This window comes from Nyctereutes procyonoides, unplaced genomic scaffold (assembly GCF_905146905.1).
Source record: "Nyctereutes procyonoides isolate TBG_1078 unplaced genomic scaffold, NYPRO_anot_genome, whole genome shotgun sequence".
Lineage (NCBI taxonomy): Eukaryota > Metazoa > Chordata > Mammalia > Carnivora > Canidae > Nyctereutes > Nyctereutes procyonoides.
This window is the reverse complement of record NW_026575126.1, coordinates 57,469,400-57,489,050: the sequence shown is the minus strand read 5'-3', so window position 1 is coordinate 57,489,050 and position 19,651 is coordinate 57,469,400. Positions and strand designations below refer to the sequence as shown.

The window sequence follows — 19,651 nt, the reverse complement described above, 5'->3', positions numbered from 1 at the left end:
GCATGCATTTAATGTCTGGCATGTGTGTTATAAAGATATTTCCTAGGGCACCTGGGTGTCTCAGTGGTTGAGCGTCTGCCTTAGGTTCAAGTCGTGATCCCAGGGTCCTGGGATCGAGTCCCACATCTGGCTTCCCCACAGGGAGCCTGCTTCTCCCTCTGCCTGTGTCTCTGCTTTTCTCATGAATAAATAAATGAAATATTTTTAAAAAAGATATTTTCTAATATTAAATGTCTCAACATTCACTTACAGTAAGGTGGTATGCTCATAGTTCATCCATATCCAGAGAGTCACAGAAGTGCTAAGAAAGAAAGACAAGCGCCACCTGTATCTGAACCCAAATGAAGAACTGGCTAAGAAGAGGAGAGAGCTTGTACCAGAGTCTGGTTTAAACACGTTATGAATATCTGTTTGGTGTCTGTTTACTGTTTACTGATTGCAAACCTTTTATAAAAGCTCATATTTTACAGGGGCAAATATGCCGGGTTAACTCAGGTTGGAAGGAGCAAGGAGCCAGCCACTCAACACCTTACTGAGCTCAAGAAATGCCTTACTTTGGACTCAGCCTACGTCGTGTGACCACCACCTAGTGGCAGTGTACTTAAATAACAGGGATAGCAGAGAGTTTGAGAACTATATTTTAAATTGACTCCAGCAATGTCAAGGTCATTTTGTGGCACCAGATCAAAACAAGATCTTTTCCCTGGAATGGAAATCAGGAATTTTTTCTTAAAGGTTTTACTTATTTATTCATGATAGAGAGAGACAGAGAGAGAGAGAGAGGCAGAGACACAGGCAGAGGGAGGAGCAGGCTCCATGCAGGGAGTCTGATGTGGGACTCGATCCTGGGACTCCAGGATCACACCCTGGGCGGAAGGCAGGCATTTAAACCACTGAGCCACCCAGGCTGCCCCCGCTGAACCACCCAGGCTGCCCAGAAACCAGGAAATTAAGAGACCAGAAATCTTGATGGAGGTGAAGTAACCATAAAATATAGGTAAATATTAATGGCAGTACTGTATACACCAGCATTTTCCATTGAGTGGAACTTTTACCAGCAGGAGTGCAGAAGATGTGTCCAGGCAGTCCAGGAAAAGGCCATGTTGAGGAGGAAGCTGGAGCAGAGGGCTCAAATGAAGAAAGGATACAAGCCTTACAAATTATCTAAGGAAGACCTATACAGGTGGCCGGTGCAACAAGTGCAAAGGCCCTGAGGCAGGGCCATGATTTTCTTCTTGGGAAGCTAGCGTGGCTCAAGCAGAGGAGCAAAGAGAAAATGCAAATAAATGTGCCTGGAAAGACAGGCAGGGGTCTGATTCTGTCGTGTGATACAGTCTGGTTTGTGTTCTAGAAGGATTACTTACTATAGTTACTATGTGAAGAGCACACTACAAAGGGGCACGAGTTTGGCAGGGACAAAAGCAAGAGTCTACTGCAGCAACATGGGGAGGGGGAGGGTAGTACCAAGTGCTCGACTCTTGATTTTGGCTCAGGTCGTAATTTCAGGGTCCCAAGATCAAGACCTGTGTCAGGCTCTGCGCTGTGCTTGGAGCCTGCTTAAGATTCTCCCTCTCCCCTTCCCTCTGCCCTGCCCCCACTGCAGCAAGTGCTCATTCTCCATCTCTCTCTCAAAAAAAAAAAAAAAAAAAAGACAGATACATATATACATAAATACAATTACATAAACACATACAGATGTAGGTATATACATACAAAAACTCATGTGTGTATATGTATGTATATCTCCACCTCATCAAACACATTTATAGTAATAATATGGTCCTTACAAATGTTTAAAAAATTATTACTTTTCATGTAAAAAAAAATCAATATAGGCAAGTACTTCTATATGGAAAAAAAAAAAACCAGCAAGAGTAATATTCATGACTAAAGTTCAGAGGACACTAAACCCTTGATACCAAAATATGCTATCAGAGAACCAAGTAAATTTTATGTGTTCATCTAAAACATCCTCTGATCTAAAATAGTTTGATATTCCAACTGCAAAAATATATATGTATATATCTGTGTGTGTATATATATGCATATATATATAGATATATATATATACTCAATTTATTTGTATCAATTTCACCCTTCCAACCAGATTTCACCTCTGGATAGAAGACAGATTAAGAAGAGATACAGGAAGACTAACCTCTTGCGCTAGTTACCTTAGCGGCCTGCTGACTGTCCCCCAGACCTCCTCTCTCCTCCTCCTTGGGCACAGAGACACCTAAAATTGTTTCCAGACTGCTTTGCGGGTGGATGTAGCCCTGCAACAAAATTCTTGCCAACGGAATGTGAGTGCAAGTCATGGATGTACACTTCTCAAGCAATGACTCATGCTCAAGAAGAAATTCCTTCCTGGACTTCTGCACTTTGTCTTACTTCTGCTCTGATCATGCAGAAGAGAAAAACCCTCTAACCCAGGGGCTCTTTTTTATTATTTTTTTTTTAAGATTTTATTTATTTACTCATGAGAGACACAGACAGAGAAGCAGAGATGTAGGTAGAGGGATAAGCAGGCTCCCTATGGGGAGCCTGATGTGGGACTCGATCCCAGGAACCCGGGATCACGACCTGAGCCAAAGGCAGATGCTCAACCACTGAGCCACCCAGGTGCCCCATAACACAGGGGTTCTCAGTCAGAGACAGTTTTGCCACCACCACCAGCACCACCACCACCCCACCCCCGTCCCCATGAGACACTTGGCCATGTCTGGAGATATGTTCGGCTATTAAAATGGAGGATGAAGACTAACTCCTGGCATCCAGGAGGCACAAGCCAGAGAAGCTCTGAACACCCTCCAATGCCCAGGACAGTCTCCACAGTGAAGACTTTCCTGGCTCAAAACGTCCACAGTGCCAAGGTTAAAAGACCTTGTTCCAAGGCCCTGTTACTCAACCTTTGTGCAGGATCATTACTCAAGTATGTTCTTAAAATGCAAATTCTGCTTCTGAAAGTATGGGATGGGATCTAAGAGTCTGCATGTCTAGCAAGCTCCCTGGGGGATGGCACAGCAACAAGATAGAAGGAACAGAACTTGCGTCCCTGAACAATCTCGGGGAGCTGTTCCAGCAGTCTACACTGGCTGGCGTGTCCGTGCTATACAAACACATACAACCTACACCCCTGAACTCATGGCTCTCAGCTTATGTTCCCTCTGAGTGATGGGTCGCCAGGCAGCACTGACTGCTACCAACTTCAAATATCACTTTTCGTAATATAGGAGAAAAATCATCTATGGTATTTAAGCCATTGTGAGTTGAGATCTCCATGTTCCAGCACTTGCGTTTTTTAGCCTAACTAGGGCAGTGACCGTCTGCAAATGGTGGATGGTTACATGTACGTTGCTGCTTGACGAGAGACCTCTAAGAGTCAAAGGTGATTATTTTCCAGAAAGGGAGAAAAAGAAAGGGAAGAAAAGAAAACGAGAAGGTGGCTGCGAGAGATATCAGAGGAGAGTGTACTGCTGCGTAACAAGTGACCACAGGAAGGCAAGCTTAATGAGCTTAAGTCCAAAATCAGAAACGGGTCTCCACGGGCTCACATCAAAGCATCATCAGGCTGCATTCTTTCTGGAAGCTCTAAGGAAGAATTAATTTCCTTCCCTTTGCCCTCACTTCTAGAAACTGCCTCAATTCCTTGGCTTGTGGCTCCTTCTTCTACCTCCAAAGCCAGTAACAACAGGAGGAGCCCCTCACGGTCTCTCTGCCTCCTGCCTCCACTTGGAAGGATTCCTGTGATTACACTGGCCCATCCCAAAAATCTGGGATGATCCCCATTCGAGGTAAGCTGTTTAGCAACCATAATTCCACCTGCAACCTAATTCCCTTTTGCCTCCTGATCTAGCACATTCACTCATACGTTCGGGAGATTAGGATGAGGACATTTTGGGGGAGGGGGCATTTTCTGCCTTTCACAGGTTAGAAAGTGGACAACTCCTGCAGCCAGAAGGTGGGGAGTGAACATGACAACTTGGGAAACACAGACAGGGTGCACAAGAAAATGATATGGTAAGTCCACTGAGAGCAAACGGAGAGAATCTTCCAGGCACTTCCAAAGGGCACCAACTGCAGGGCAATCCTAAGAAGCAAATGTGTCCTAAACACAGCTTTTTATGGTTTTTCAGTATAAAAAGATGATGGTCAGGTAAGAGTAATGCAGCGTGAGGTTCCTCAGAAATTCTGGAGATCTTCCTGCAGTCCGCCCCAACCAATGTTTGATATCCACGCTACATAATAGTTTCTGTAAATTAAACTTCGTCTAAGTTTATGATAAGAGTGTCCTGTATTTCACGTACTCCCTGGAGTGCAACATTCCAGAAAACCAATTACCTGGGGGAATTCATGAAAACGTGCACAGATTAATAACAACCAACATGTGTAGACCATGCAGATCCCAGGGCATCAGCATTATTCCATCCTCACAAAATCACTGTGACATTCTCAGAGGCCGTGATTCCCATTTCAGAGATGAAGAAACAAAGTCTCAGAGGCTATGAGGTCCACGCACACAGAGCAAGGCAGTCACAGAAATCAGACTCAAATCCTGAATTTCTGATTCCAGGTTCAGCTTTCTTTTTCAAAACACCACGTAGCTCCAAAGAGTCAGAGCGCCCTACAACAGAGGCACTCGGGTAGCCTGCCTTTGATTTCTTTGGCTCTAGGAACACCCAAACCTCAAAATCCCTGCCAAAGCCTTAACCTGGGGGCACAAGGAAAGGTCTATCTACACCTACAGTGAGTAACAAATCAAATACCCCTGTGTAACTGTTTGATTACTGAATGACAGTCTGACAATGCATCTAGAGAAACATAATCCAAATTACTCTTGGGACTCGGGGCCCATCAGAAATAATCCAAGCTCTTCTAAAATGCTGTCGGTGAAAAAATAAATAAAAAATTAAAAATAGAAAATAAAATAAAATAAAATAAAAAATAAAATAAAATAATAAAATAAAATAAAATAAAATAAAATAAAAAATAAATAAATAAAATAAAATAAAATAAAAATAAAATAAAATAAATGCTGTCGGTGGCACCAACAAAGGCTAGGAACCAAAAGCCATGTGTCACAGTCAAAAGACACCTGGCTTGTGACAACCCGCCGTGTGACTCTGACACCGTCACTCTGCCCTTCTGAAGTCTGACTCTCTTTATTTGTAAAAGGGGGATGAGGAAGTATCTACTTCGTGAGGCTGCTGTGAGGAAGACATGGATAATGTTGTGTGTTGGAGGGAACCTTTTGGGGAGACTGTCTAGCCCACACAGCTGGGTTGAGTGGGTTTCTCTTTCTTGCACCCAAAATAGTCTTACAAAAATAGTATTGTGAAAGAGCCTAGAACAATTCTTAGCCAGAGTTCCCAAGAAATGTGTTATTTCTTTCCAGAAGCTTGAAGTTTTGCAAGAGAACTTAGCACATAGAAAGCACTCCTTTTATGCATTAGTTCATTGATCCTAAATCAGTGATTAGGGCCGCCTGGTGGCTCAGTCAGTTAAGCGTCCTAATTTCGGGTTGGGTCGTGATCTCAGGATCGTGATACCGAGCCCCACGTTGGGCTCCACGCTGGACATAGAACCTGCTTGAGAGTCTCTTTCTCTCTCTCTGCCCTCCCCTCCCCCTGAGCTCACTCTCTCTCTCCCTCCCTAATGAAAAAATAAAACAAAACAACAAAAAAATCAATGATTAATTAACCACGTTTATGGAGCCCCTACTGCATGCCAAGTACTGATCTGGGCAGTGTCAAAGAAAAGACAGACAGGACCCCTGGTCCCTCCTAATTCACCTTCCAGCAAGAGGGAGATGTGGAATGCAGATGATTTGGGAAAGCAGTATATGCTGTGAAGAAAATAAAACAGCAGAAAAAGTTCAGAAGTAGAAACAGGTTTTAAAAAAAAAAAAAAAACAGGTATTTGGGAAAGGTCTTTTTGAGGAGTTAGAATTTAAGCCAACACCTGAAGGATGAGGAGACACAGGTAGTTTAGAGCCTGGAGGCAGAGTATTCACAGCCCAGGGAACAGAAAATAAAAAGCCCCGAAAGCAGGAACAAGCTTGGGCCCAGAACAGAAAGGATGCCAGTGCCCCAACCTGTCGCGTTGGGACCAGATTCCCCACACGCCCCTTCCCCAGCCTGTCCCACAGGCAGGCCAGTCCATCTGCACATGGGAAATGGAGAGTGTCGAGCAGGGAATGGTACACGATTACTGTTCACTCTCGTGTGCCTGGAAGGACAACACTTCTGAGGGTTTAGATAAAGCTTCAAGACAAATAAAAGGAGATGCTGTGTGTTTGGGGCCAAAGACTTGGGTCTGAAGGCCAAGCCCACGCCCTGAGCCAGGTACATGACCTCTCTGTGCCTCAGTTCCCTTACCTGGAAAATTCAGGTAATAGCAGGACCCGTGTCATAAGGTCCCTGTGAAGGCTGAACGGAGCTGGGGCCTGGAGCAAAGTGTGGCCTCTCCTGCCACCACCACTATGGTCATTTTTTCCCACCCAAATCTTCATCTCCCTGCCCCAGTGAAAGCAACCATTACCGGTCCCTGATTTTTCCACTTTGTTCACCTACAGCTTCTAATTTACACCAATCCAACTGTTAATCAACACCTGTGCACGGTCCCACCATCCTTGAATTTAGGATATAAAGCCGGGCATGCCCCGCCTCCCCAACAAGGAATTCTAACTCTGTATATGAATCTGAACAGCAACAGTTGCCTCACCATCCTCTTCTTGGTCAAATACAACACAGTAATAAGAGAATCCTATATACAAAGTACAAGGTTTTGGCCCTGTTCACAGAAACAATATTTTCAGACCACTTTCAAACAGGCCTGACCTCAATCTTGCAGCTCTACCACCACCAACCACTGTAACTGCGATCCCTACAGTAGTGACCAATGCCTCTAAATTCCAATAAAACAGACGAGGAGGGATGAGGGAGGGAGGAGGAGAGGGGATGGAGGGAAAGGAAAGACATGCCATCCTCAACGAAGAAGCCTCTCCATCTACTCCTCTCTTCTCTGTTGCCCCTCAGTAAAATATTAAAATTTTGTTCTTACAAGTCCCTTGCAAGTTTTGCTAAATTTATTCCTAGTTATTTTGTCTCTTTGGTTGCTTCTATAAATAGTGTATTTTCTCTCATCATATTCTCAAAATGGTTGGCGTAGGCACATAGGAAAAGTATAGATTTTGCAAAGTAATTTCCTTACCGATCCCCTTAATGAACCCCATTATTGTTCCTAATAGATTCGTTGAGAGGATTCGTTATCTCAGACTTTCCATTAAGAGGTGAAACTGCTGGCAAATGGTAATAATTCTACCTCCCCCTTTCTCATTCTTTTCCTCATTCAAGTGCATCATCAACTAATTCCTGAACAAAGATAAATAACAGTGATCTCAATGAGCATTGTGGGCTTGCTTGGAATTTAACAGGAATGTTTTAGTGGTACACCATGAAAGATGATGCTGGCTTTGTAGATGATTCTATTTTATCAGCAGGTGGTTCTCAAAATGAGGAATATTTAGTATTATCAGCTCTATTTTTAGCATCCATAAAGTGAATCACAGGGTTTTTCTCGTTTGCTCATGGTAAGAATCAATCACGTTGTTAGACTGCCTACGATCGAACCATCCTTCCATTCCTCGAACAAATCCCATTTCGTCAGAGCTCTCATTACCTTATGATGTAATCACTTACTTGTCCATTTCCCTATTTCATAAACTCTTTCAGGTCACTGGCCATGACTGATTCATGTCTGACCCTAGCACATAGTAGACAACTGATAATGTGTTTAAATAATACCTAAGGGAGTGAATAAGTAAAACAAGTCCACCGGACCTCCCCAGACTAACCCTTTGTACCTCTTTCTAAAAACACTCAGAGAGATCGGGTACCTGTCCCAGACTTGATCTTTATAGGTTTAATGAGCACGTGGTTCAAATGGCCCCCATTTCTGACAACGGAACCCTGGAACACTTTGTTCTTATGGGGAAATTGTTCCCTATGGTTTCATGAGACTAACTCTACTTCCCTGCCCCCAACCACTATCCCAGCCCAAAGGGGTGAGTGACCACATCACCGGGGTCTAATAAGAGCACGACACCATGACTGCTTTAGGAACAGGCACATGACCCAACCTGGGCCAATGGCACCTCCGGGAATTTCTTATAGAAACTCTTAGGAAGGGATGACTGGGTGGCTCAGTGGTTGAGCGTCTGCCTTCTGCTCAGGGCATGATCCCAGGGTCCTGGGATCGAGTCCCACATCAGGCTCCCTGTAGTGAGTCTGCTTCTCCCACTGCCTGTGTCTCTGTCTCTCTATGTCTCTCATGAATAAATAAAATCTAAAAAAAAAAAGAAAGAAAGAAAGAAGAAACTCTTAGGAAAAATGATTTCCAAAAGAATTGATAAACATCAAGTATGTTTGTCTGAGGTTGCTATTTATCATCTTGCTGAAAATGTGGTGAGACAACCTATCTGAGAAGAAAGCAAGGTCAAGAAAACCATGGCAAAGAATGGAAAGAAACAGGGACCTAGTGATAGCATATGAGCCCTGGATCCAGCTTTTCCTGAAGTCACCCCCTCTAGGCTTCTCAATGACAGAAACCAGTAAATTACCTTTTCTATTTATAATAGTTTAAGATCATTTTCTATTACTCACAATCAAAGAAAAAATACTAATTCATGTGGTTTTTTGTTTCCTGATGAATACGTTTTGTACATTTTTAAATAAAGGTCGAAAAAAATTTTAAGTGAGGCAATCCTAACTAGTGAGTGTTAAAACAAAAAATTCAACCGCCTGCTTTTAATTAATGGCAAGATCGGCTGAAAGGCTCCCTTAGTGAATTATAATTTCAGACTGAAATTCCCAAGACAGTTATAGAGAAGCTTGTTAAACCGCAGAAACCAAGGGAATCAAGAGATTACTTTTAACAGGGCGGAGGTTCAATCAGTTCCAGAGATATCATCCATTATGCAAAGCCAAAACCTTTAAAACAAAACAACAAAAAAAAAATCTTCCTGCGGAACAACCCCAGCAATCTCTCATTCACCTAAAATCTCGAGGCCTCTCTCCTGACTCAGTTTAAAAGTAAATACGGCTGGTGTGATCTACAAACGTAAAAATAAAAATAAATAAGTCACGTCACGACAGCTGGAGAACACCAGTGTGCAAGAAGCCAAATCTCAAGCCAGGGAGTTTGGCGGGGGTCCTGCCTCAACAGTCCTGCGTTCTCAAATGCTTTCGGCTCTGCAGAAAAACTGAAGGCAAGCATGCCCTTGGCATTCTAAATGCCTCTGTAGCCATGCAGGCCAAGCGGCATCAATTCCTACGGAAGGTTCAAGAAAATGTCAGCACACAAGCCCAGAGTGCCAACCCATTTCCCTACCCCAGGCCCTCGGTGGAGAATCCTGGCTGCAGCTACCTCATGAAATGAGACTCTTCCCTTCCTTCAGCTCCAGTTATAATAGACCAAATTCTGGAATCCGGTTTTGATTATTCTCTGGAGAGCTACTTAAGAGCTGCTTCAGGGTTTGAAATCCCTCATTCAGACATAATCTTGAAATAAAAGGCTATATTCAAACGAAAAATGCATTACAGCCTTCTCTTTAGGACCTTCAGTACTGATGGGCAGGGGAGATGGAGAAGAAAGGCATGGGGGAAAGAGGAGAGAGAGAGAGAAAGAGGGGAAAGAGCAATGTCCTACGTCATCAACTCATCTCATCATCGCATAATCCCTGGGAAGTAAGTAATACTGAGCCCATTCTGCAGATGGAGAAACTGAGGCATGGCGATCACACCGGGCAGAGGCAGTGGCCTCTGGGCTCAGAGACGGATATAAAAACACGCTCTGTACAATGTTGCTTCTCCCCTTCTGGCTCCCTCCCTCTAGAAAGTCTAACACACAAGTCTGCTCTAGAACCAAAGGATTTCACTGAACGGACCCTTTGCAGACAACAGTCTCATTATCTCAGAAATTTTTTAAAAAGAAGAAAAACAGACCAAGTAACCTGAGGTCAGACAGAACTAGTAATATAGCAGAGCAAAAGCGAGAACCCAATTTCTCCATCTCTCAGGTCTTACTGAATCCACCAGACCGGAGTCTATTTTTTCGGTGCAACTCATCTGTACGGATCCCATACCCAAGCTCCTGATTAATGGGGGAACAACTGAAGAGTGGTCCCGCCTTCAAGAAAATGTTCACTGGACAAAAAAGGGAAATTTACTTATGAATTCTCTTTTTCTTCCTCAGTGTTCCTCTTTATGACCAGCTCCTTTTGTTATTGTTGCAATCTGGGAGGTACCCCCCCCTTCGTTGCTGTTGCAAAATCTGTAAAGGGGGGGGGATCTAAACTAAAACAGCACCCGTAAGCCACAATTCTGGCAACTGCAAAGGCTAGGGCTATGCCAGTTACTTTCTGAAACGAGTTTAAACCAGAGGTCACCAACTGGTAGCCAGCTGGCTGTATCCAGCCCACAGATGTGTTTTGTTTGTCCCACGGTGCTGGCCCACACAGCGCTTTTAAGAAATTTTTATCTGTTTGCCAACGTTAAAAACCAAGAGATTTCACATCAAGGCCTGGGTTTCCAGCTTCTCCTACCAAGTGGAGGACGTGGTTAACGTTTGCAGATGGAAAAGCAAGTGCCCCCGGTCTCTTCCCACCTAGTCTATTTCACTGGTGACCCTTGGTTTAAAAAGTCAAGCAGATGTAGATTGCAAAGCCAATCATTATTAGACTTTTCCCAAAAAAAAAAAAAAAATCCCCAATAAGAGACTCTTCAGTCAATATTAGGACAGCTGTGATGAAAGGTAAAGCATAGGAGACCAAACTGACTTGAAAAATTAAAAAAAAAAAAAATCTCAGGAGCTGAGTCCATTTGGATTTCTGCTCTAAGAGACTCATTTTGGGCAGCCCGGGTGGCTTAGCGGTTTAGCGCTGCCTTCAGCCCGGGGCGTGATCCTGGAGACCCGGGGTCGAGTCCCACATCGGGCTCCCTGCATGGAGCCTACTTCTCCCTCTGCCTGTGTCTCTGCCTCTCTCTCTATCTCTCATGAATAAATAAATAAAATCTTAAAAAAAAATAAAAGACTCATTTTTTATACATTCACCTTATTATTTCATTTATTCCTCCCAAAAATCTCAGAAGGATTATTCCCAGATAAACTAAAACCGAGTGATGCTAAATCAGTCATCCAAAATCATACACCAGTAACTTGTAAAGTCAGACTGTGAACGCAGTTTTGACCAGCTACAAACACTGTGCACTGGGAATACTGAAAGAATCCTTTATAAAACCAGGAGGATTGCTTCCACTTCAGGGCCTTTGCACCTGCCCTTCCCACTACTGGAAACCTCTCTACCTAGATCTTTACATGACAGGATCTTCCTCTTTCACCTGATTTACATCACCCTCACGGAGAAGTTTTCCCTAGTCATTCGGTTTAAAATCACATGTTTGTGCACACACACCCATGCACCGATTTCTCTCTAGACCCCCTGCTACTCAAAGTGAGGTCCAGCGATCGGCAGCGCCGGCAACACCTGGGATGTTAGAAATGCAGACTCTCAGGGCCTCCCTCAGACCTGCTGACTCACAATCCTGCATGTTCACAACATCCCAGGTGACGCGTGCACGTTTAAAGCTTAAAAAGCACTGCTCTACTAGGAGCCCTGCCCAGTGGAAATATGATGTGAGTCACAAGCGTGATGCTAAAATTTTCTAGTAGCCACATTAAAAGGGTAACAAGAGACTGTCCACTGTCTCCCCTGCCCACCACCCAAATGTCTGGTTCAGAACCACAAAGTGCTTAGTCACCACGGTTTCCCCTGTACTTAACAGCAGTTATGGGTATGTGGTAATAATAAGTAAATGATATTTATTAAAGGACTGTTAAATATTAACAAGGAAGGGAAACATCTTGTTAGTAGTTTTTGTTTTTGTGTGGTGTTGGGATGGGAGGGAAGAAATCAGCCCTGTGAAATTGAGACGCATGGAGTCGCCTGGGTGCCTCAGTGGTTGAGCATCTGCCTTTGGCTCAGGGCGTGATCCCGGGGTCCTGGGATCGAGTCCCACATCAGGCTCGCTGCACAGAGCCTCCTTCTCCCTCTGCCTGGGTCTCTGCCTCTCTCTCTGTGTCTCTCATGAATAAATAAATAAAATCTTTAAAAAAACAAACTGAGACGCATGGGGTCAGCTCAGCCACGGACCAGCTGAGCAACCCTGAGCCCATCATGCACGCTCCGAGAGCCACCTGTAAAACACGAAGGCCACTATTTAGCTCACAACCCTCATCAGGACACTCAAATGTGAGAGCACATCCACAAAGCGCCCGGCACTGTAGGAACAGGCATTTCCTAAGCGCCAGTGCCTTTCTGGAGTCCTCCCTCAGCCTCTCTCCAGATACTAGGTGCAAACAGTGCTGCTAGCCACTTTCCTCTGGGTAGCACGACGACAGCAGCATGTTCCAGAGTGATCTCCCCTTAGCAGATGGGAGGAGTGTATTAACTATAGGCAGCGCAGACAGTCTGAGGCCACGGAGGTTCCCTTCCCATCACTCTGGAGCGGGGCTAAGCAGTCACGGTTACTGCACGGCTTTTAACACTCAGGGCAGCCCCGTCACCTGGATGAGTTCGGCACACCTGCCGGCAGGTCCCGTCCCTTAGAGGAGCGTAAGGTCTCTGCCCAGACAGCCTGGAGCAGCCCATTCTGGAAGGTTCCGTGTGGCTCTCTCCTTTTACCAGTTTGGAGGGGTGGGGAGTGGAGGGACGAGTCTACCCCCCCACTTACTGGCCTGAGTCGATCCGCCAAGTGAGGCTTGCTTCCCCCATAGCTTTAACACTCCCGTCCTAATCCATTAGTCTATCTTGCCCTGAAATCGGAGGCATGCGTTCTAATCTCAAATGTGTTTTTAAATCACATTAGATCAACAGCGTAGGAGAAAGCAAAACCCGGATTTGGACACGACTGGAGTGACACAGAGGGAAATAACAACTCTCAGGGCCGTTCCGCCAGGAGAGGAAGGAAGCCCAAAGCAGCGCTGCCCGGAGCTGCCCCAAATCCTTCTCGCTTCTCCCTCTGGCTGAAAACACCATCCCCAGAAACACTTGCAGACCGAGCAGGCTCCCGCAGCAGCACAGCAGACGAGCAAAAGGGAAAGAAAACAAGTGGGGGAGAGAATCGAAACCTTTCATTCATCTGTGGCCCTCCCGTCTGGCAAGCAGAGGGAGATTTTGCAGGGAATGCTCCGTGGATGGGGAGGAAGTGTGACCATTCAAGTACGTTCAAGCGCAGATGCCACCACTTACAAGATGCGGTTGGAGCAGGGAAAGAAGAAGAAGGCTTTCTCTTACTGGTTTGAATTGATGCCACGATTTCCTTTTCTACAGTATAATGAGGATGTTATCCCGTCTTCCTCCATGGCAGAGAGAGACAGGAGCCTGAAGAGACGGAGCCTATGAAAATCCCAAAAATACCCTCAAAGCACTGCTGTCCCTGGGAAGGCTGGAGAGGTATCCGAGCAGCCCCAGCACACTCCCGTGGGCCGAAGAGGTTTCTAGAAGTCTTCCCAGCAGCCAGTTTGGGGTGGCTACCGAGATCCTCTGTGTCACACAGGTTCTTCTCCAGCACTGTGAGGATCTGCCATGGGTCAGACACTGGGGTAAAAGGTGGGGGAGGCCGGGGGGGGGGGGGTGGACGGGAGGGACACAAAGAGAAATCACACGGTCCTCCTCTTAAAGTAAGGATCAAGGGGATCTGCCCACCACATGTCTTTGGTCTAACAGCTCTGTGGATGGATGGGTACCAAATATTCACCCTCAGCCCCAAACACCACATGAGTGATGGCTGGGAGTACGACAGTGCTAGGACAGTACCTTCCGCGGCCCTGTCATGCCTGTCTCCATGCCTCCTCTTCCCAGCCCCGGCATGAAAGAAGAGAAGAAAATCCTGCATCTCCTACCAGCTCCTTCAGAAAATTCTCCAGGCCTGCTGATGGGACCTCCTGACACTCATTCCCCACCACGCACCCTCCATCAAACTTTAAGTCATCTGAATAAAACAGTCCCTTCTCGACTCCCAGCTGCTACCCAGCAACCCGAACACATGCTGGAAAGATGTGATCTTTATGCCTCTCTCTCCCCCAAAAGGGCACTTGGCACTTCTCCGGAGCCACACGGTTTTAAGATCAGGATTGGAAAAAGCCACCGATACCCTCGTCGGACCGAGGCTACCTCACAGCAGAGACCAGAACATTCCCATCACCAACAATCCAACAACTGAAACCCTCCCAGACATCATACCCCTTTCTCTATTTTGCTGTTGTTGCATTAATCATCCTAACACCTTTTTAATTATAATCGCAAACTGGAAGCCACGGCTCGTGATGTTATAAATACTGATTTTCCAGTTAAATTAGGCATTTGCTGTTTTATGTTTTGATAGGAGGGGGCTGTTTGAAGCCTCCGAAAATATTGCAATTAGTTCTTGCTGTTGAAACAGACAAGACATTAACAGACACATTTGCTGTTTCAGTTTAATGTGGTGGAATGTTTATGCCTAAATGTACTTCTCTCAAGCTTTGAAAGCATAAGGCATATTTTTTAAAGTGGAAGAAATCAATCACAGTACACCCATTTATTATCTATTTCCCCAGTTAAGCTATTTCTAAAACTTTCCCAGGCTGTAATTTAAACTTGGAAAGCACATCTCTTCAGCAGGAAAGGGACTTGTCAGGAAACAATCCTCGTGTTTTACCTATTGGCTCTGTTAAGATGATAACATCACTTTAGCTGACAAAGCCCGTGTTTCTGTTTGACAATTGCAATTAATTACGGAGATGCCAGCGAGATGGGGCCAGCCATCCGGATCTGTTTTTCCAGAGAGATAGAAAGCGGAAGGAAGGAGGGAAAGAAAAAGAAAAAGATTCTAAAAAAGCGAAGGAGGTTTGCGTTTGAGCATCTGCACCGGTGTCGAGTTAAATGTGATGGCTGGCAAGAAAGCTGGATTATTCATTTATTTCACCTGCGCCTAACTTTCTACTCCTCTCTCCTCCCTTCCTCTCACCACTGGCAGAGGGTGGAAGAGCAGAGAGAGGTGAACGTTTCCACAAGGCAGGAGCTCCAATCTGTTGCGAAGGAGGCGCAGGTTAGAAAGGACGCGGGTGCAGCGCACGAGAAGAACTTGGAGCACCAACTGTCGCGCGGACAGACGCCGGTGCTGCCGGTGCTGCCGAGGCAAGACCAACCCAGCGTGTTCATGCAGCCAAGGGGATCGAAAGTTCTGGAGATGGGGGCGGGCGGGGAGCGTCCTCAGCCTTTACTAGAAAGCCAGGACTTGCCAGCATCCCCTTTTTTAACAGCTGCGTGCTCCTGCGGCTCTAACCTGCAAATACTCAAAGTTGGATTCCGGCCACGCCAATGCGTTTCAGGGCGATTTCGACAAGAGATTCCCGGGGGCCTCAAAGCACCCCACCCCCACCCCCAGACACACACACACACACACACACACACACCCTCCCCAGATCCATCTCGCTACCCTGTGCTCCATTCCTCCCTCGGCGTCCCCAAGACGCGGAAGGCGCAGGGAGCTGGGAGACACCCCCCGCGGGCACCCGGGCCGGGGATTCCCGGGCTCGGAGCTGGGCGGATGGAGGCGCGAGGCACCTGCCCCGGGACGCGGAGCCTGGGGCGCCCCCGCCCCTCGCCCTGAAATAAGGAGATCCCCGGCCGGCGTGCACAGCAGCAGCCCCCGCCAAGCGGTGGGCGGGGAGGGCCCCGGGGGCCTAGCGCTCTCGGGACACGGCGCCCGCGCGTCCGCGGACTGCAGGCGGCGGCTTGCCCTCCGGGGGTCCCCGAGCGCCCGCCCCGCCCCGCGCCGCGCCCCGCCCCGCGCAGCCCCGGGTCCTACCTGTACCACTCCAGCCCCTTCTCGTAGTTCCTGTCGAAGAAGTGCGGCTCCACGCCCACCGCCCGCACGTCCGGGTGCACGCGGATGGCCTCCAGCAGCGCGCGGGTGCCCCCCTTCTTGACCCCGACGATGAGCGCCTGGGGCAGCTTCTTCTCCCCGTAGTCCGGGGTGCCGGCGGCGCCGCCCCGGTCGCTGCTCCCGTTGGCCGCCCTCCGGCCTGCGAGCTCGTCGTCGGCGGTGCTGGACTCCGGCGCCTCCCTCTCCAGCAGCGCGCTCTGCGCCGTGGCCATGTCGCCGGCGGCCGGCGGGGTCCGGAGCCAGGCGTCCCGGGCGCCCCCGCCGCCGCTCGCCAGCCCCCAGCCGTCGGCCCCGGCCCCGGCCCCGGCGGGCTGCTCGGCGGGCTGCTCGGGGGGCTGCTCCGGGGGCTGCTCCGGGGGCGGCTCCCCGCGGCTCGCGTTGTCCGGCGGCGGCGGCGCGGGCGGCGGCGAGGGGGCGCCGAGGCGCACGGGGGGAGGCGGCGGCGAGGGTGGCGGCGGGCTCGGCGGGGGCTCGGCGGCGGCGCCCGGCGGCTCCTGCAGCGCCAGCGGGAACTGCAGGGAGCCCGAGCCGCCCAGGAGGCTGTAGCACAGGTAGGTGACCGACAGGGACAAGGTGCACATGAAAAGCAGCTTGCGCGCCGGCGGCCCCTTAGCAGAGGCGCCGGGCGGCGGCGGCGGCGGCGCGGCGAGAGGTGGAGGCGGAGGCGGAGGCGGAGGAGGTGCGGGCCACGGGGCCATCGCGGCTCCCGGCTCGCGGCGGCGGCGGCGGCGGCGGCCCCCGGCGCTGCCCGGACATGGTTTCAGCCGCCGCCCCCGCCGCCGCCGCCGCCGCCGCCGCTGCCCAGCCGCCCCGGCTGCATGAAGCGACGCCGCTGCGCCCCCGGCCCTGGCCGCTGTCCCGCTGCGCCGGGGGGGAGCCCGGCCGCATGGCCCCCCCTCCGCGCTCCTCCCGCGGGGTCGGGGCGGCCCCCCGCCACCCCCCCCAGCCTCAGGCGCGGGGACCGAGGGGGGCGCGCGGACCCGCCGGCGGCACCTGCTCCGTGCGCAGCTCCGCCGCGGCTCCCGCTCCAGCCGCCGCCGCCGCCGCCGCCGCCGCCGCGCGCTGGTGCGGCCCCGAGTTCCTTCCCGCTGCTAACTTTCTGCCGGGAGAGCCGAGCGGCGCGGAGGGAGGCGGACGGGAGGCGGAGGGGCCGGGCGCGCGCCCCGCGCCGCCGGGGGAGGGGAGTGCGGCTCGCGCGCGCCTGCGGAGGGGGGCGCGGCGGCGGAGGCGTGCGCCGGGGCCGGGCGCGGGGGGGCGCGGGGAGGGCGCGGGGAGGGCGCGGATCGCGCCCCTCCCCCACCCCCTGCCCCCACCCCCGCCCCCCGCCCCCCACCCGACTCGCGCGCCCTGGAGGCGGGCCCCGCCCAGCGCCGCGCGCTCCCCTCCCCGGGGAGCCTGGACGCCGCGCGCTCCGTCCCTCTCCCGACACTTTTAGGGACGCGGCCGCGCACCCGCCCGGGAGCTGGGGGGCCCGGGGACTCCACGCCCCTCCCTGACCCGCCCTGCGCTCACCCCGGATATCCTCCTCCCGGGGGCCCGGGCGTGATTTCTTCTCTCTAACTGCTTCTCATCTAAACTTCCATCTTTCCGGCCTCCCCATCTCATCTTGGAGCTCCCGATGGGTGGAGTTTTGACACCAGCCCCCGGGTATCCCGGCCCTAGAGCTTTTGCCTCTGCCCCCTCCCCCCGCCCCCAACACACACTGGGTGACGACGGTGCTTTCTGCTCCAAAACAGTCCCCTACGCGACATTCTTACCCACGGGTACACCTGCGCCCCTTGGGGGCATGGCCACTTAAAGGAGCTCAGATTTCTCCGGACTGATAGAGACCGAGCCCAGCGTCGCTCTGAACACCCTAATAAGCAGAGACAACTTGGGTGGCAGGGTGGCAGGGTGTCTGTGCATCGCTTCATTGATTTTTTTTTTTTTTAAGTATATTTTCTTCGCAGAGAGATTTCCATTCCTCACCTTCCTCTCCTGGGGGGAATGGTAAACATCAGAAGGCTCTGGAAGATTCAAAACTAGACACTGCTTCCCGCTGCGTTTTGCTCAGGGAGGTAGCAGGAACGGGGGGGGGGGGGGAAGAGGCAAAGAGATCAACCGAGGCACTCTAACCAACTCCGCTTCCCCTCCCGGGGACAGGGACTGGCCCTCCCTTGCACACCCCTCCCGCCGGCCTCTCCCAGACGCTGGCTCCAGGGAGCCCCAGTCCTGTTTACCCTGCCAGCCTCAGCTGGGTGCCTGGTGGGGTAGGTCTGCCTTCTCTGGGCGGGCTGATGTGGTTGGCATCTCTGGTTTTGTTTGATCACGTAATAGGAACAACAGTTGAAAGAAAATGTATAGAATGTCTAAATATTAACTAGATACCTAGTGCCAAAGAGAGGGGGGGAAACGTTAATCAAGTAAGATGAAGAACACGGACTTTTCCCTGAGTGAACAAAAGCTCACTGCTGCTCTCAGCTGGACATGAGTTTCCTTCACTGCAGCTTTGGTTCAGATAAAGATTATTCCTTTATAATATATTTTTTATGGTACACTGGAGACCTCTGAAATGCAGAGTCTGGTGTCCTGTAAATCATTCCCTGTAACTAGGGATGCTTTTTCAAACACCACTCAACTGCATTACTGTAATGTTAATGGGAAGGGGCCAACTGGAGCGGAGAGAAACACAAGCTTTCCCCATCCCTCTTTCCACTCCCAGCCCAGTTCTGGGTGGTCAGCCAGGAGGCCCTCGTTGCAGCAAACCTTGCCACTGCCGTGGCCCACCTTCCTTTCAATGCCCAGGTACCAGGATACCCAGCATCTGGCCCAGGGCTCTCTGTGTCTAGAGCCCAAATTTCTCCATGCACCCTCCCAACCGTCCACGTGAACCTGCTGTGTAGTTAGCTTTACCACACGTGCGCTTTTCCGATTTGGAAAACTTTTCATCCAGTGGTTTTAAAATCTAACCCAGGGATGATAGATGGAGAGCTGGATGTGGCCAGTACAGTGATATTAAGAAATTTAAACTGGTTGCAATATTTTTAAATTGAGGGCTGCCCCCCACCCAGCCACCACCTCCATAAAATCTGGGTTTAAGGTTTTTGTTGAAATAGCAGATTGTCCTAACACCTTTCTGTAACTTGCCCGGGCACTGCCAGTGAGGAAACTTGCCAGCATCCCTTCTTCCTCTTGTCCTCAACTACTCACGCTTGAGTAAGAGACTCTTGACGGAATAAAAACCATTGGGGAAATGTCAGGCTCCGTTAACTGATGGGGAAGAGGTGATTTGGGGGAGGAAGGAGTGTTGTGGACTTCCTACTTAGGCAGTTGCCTGTTTCTTTTTTTTTTTTTTTTTCCTGCTCCTGATCCAGGCTTTTTTCTGGGAGCAAGTTTTTGAGAAACCTATAATGAAAAGTAGGAGCCACCTACATAGGGAGAACTCAGACTTCATTCAGCAATTCCCAATGGGTCTGGAGAATGGATAGAAATTTTTTTTTCTGTTTCCACCGCCAACACCCATGCTCATTCAGGCTTTTCCGAGTTTTTACAATCTTCCTCCAGCTGGTCTCCAGGTCTGCGGGGTGCCTCGTTCCCTATCATCCCAGACATCAAGAGCAGACCAATCCGTCAATCAATCATAGCTCTGGTAATGCTCTCTATGGCTCAAAACCTCCCTCTCACTG

At 49.6% G+C, this 19,651-nt stretch overlaps 1 protein-coding gene across 1 annotated transcript in view; it reads right to left on the bottom strand.

Annotated features, from left to right (window-relative positions):
• Positions 1 to 16,684, bottom strand: part of HS3ST4 (heparan sulfate-glucosamine 3-sulfotransferase 4) — a 400,999-nt gene extending 384,315 nt beyond the window's left edge. Inside the window, exon 1 of the mRNA XM_055340823.1 lies at positions 15,909 to 16,684. Within this exon, the coding sequence (XP_055196798.1) occupies positions 15,909 to 16,684 (776 nt within the window). The remainder of the gene's footprint in view (positions 1 to 15,908) is intronic.
• Positions 16,685 to 19,651: the final 2,967 nt, after the last annotated feature.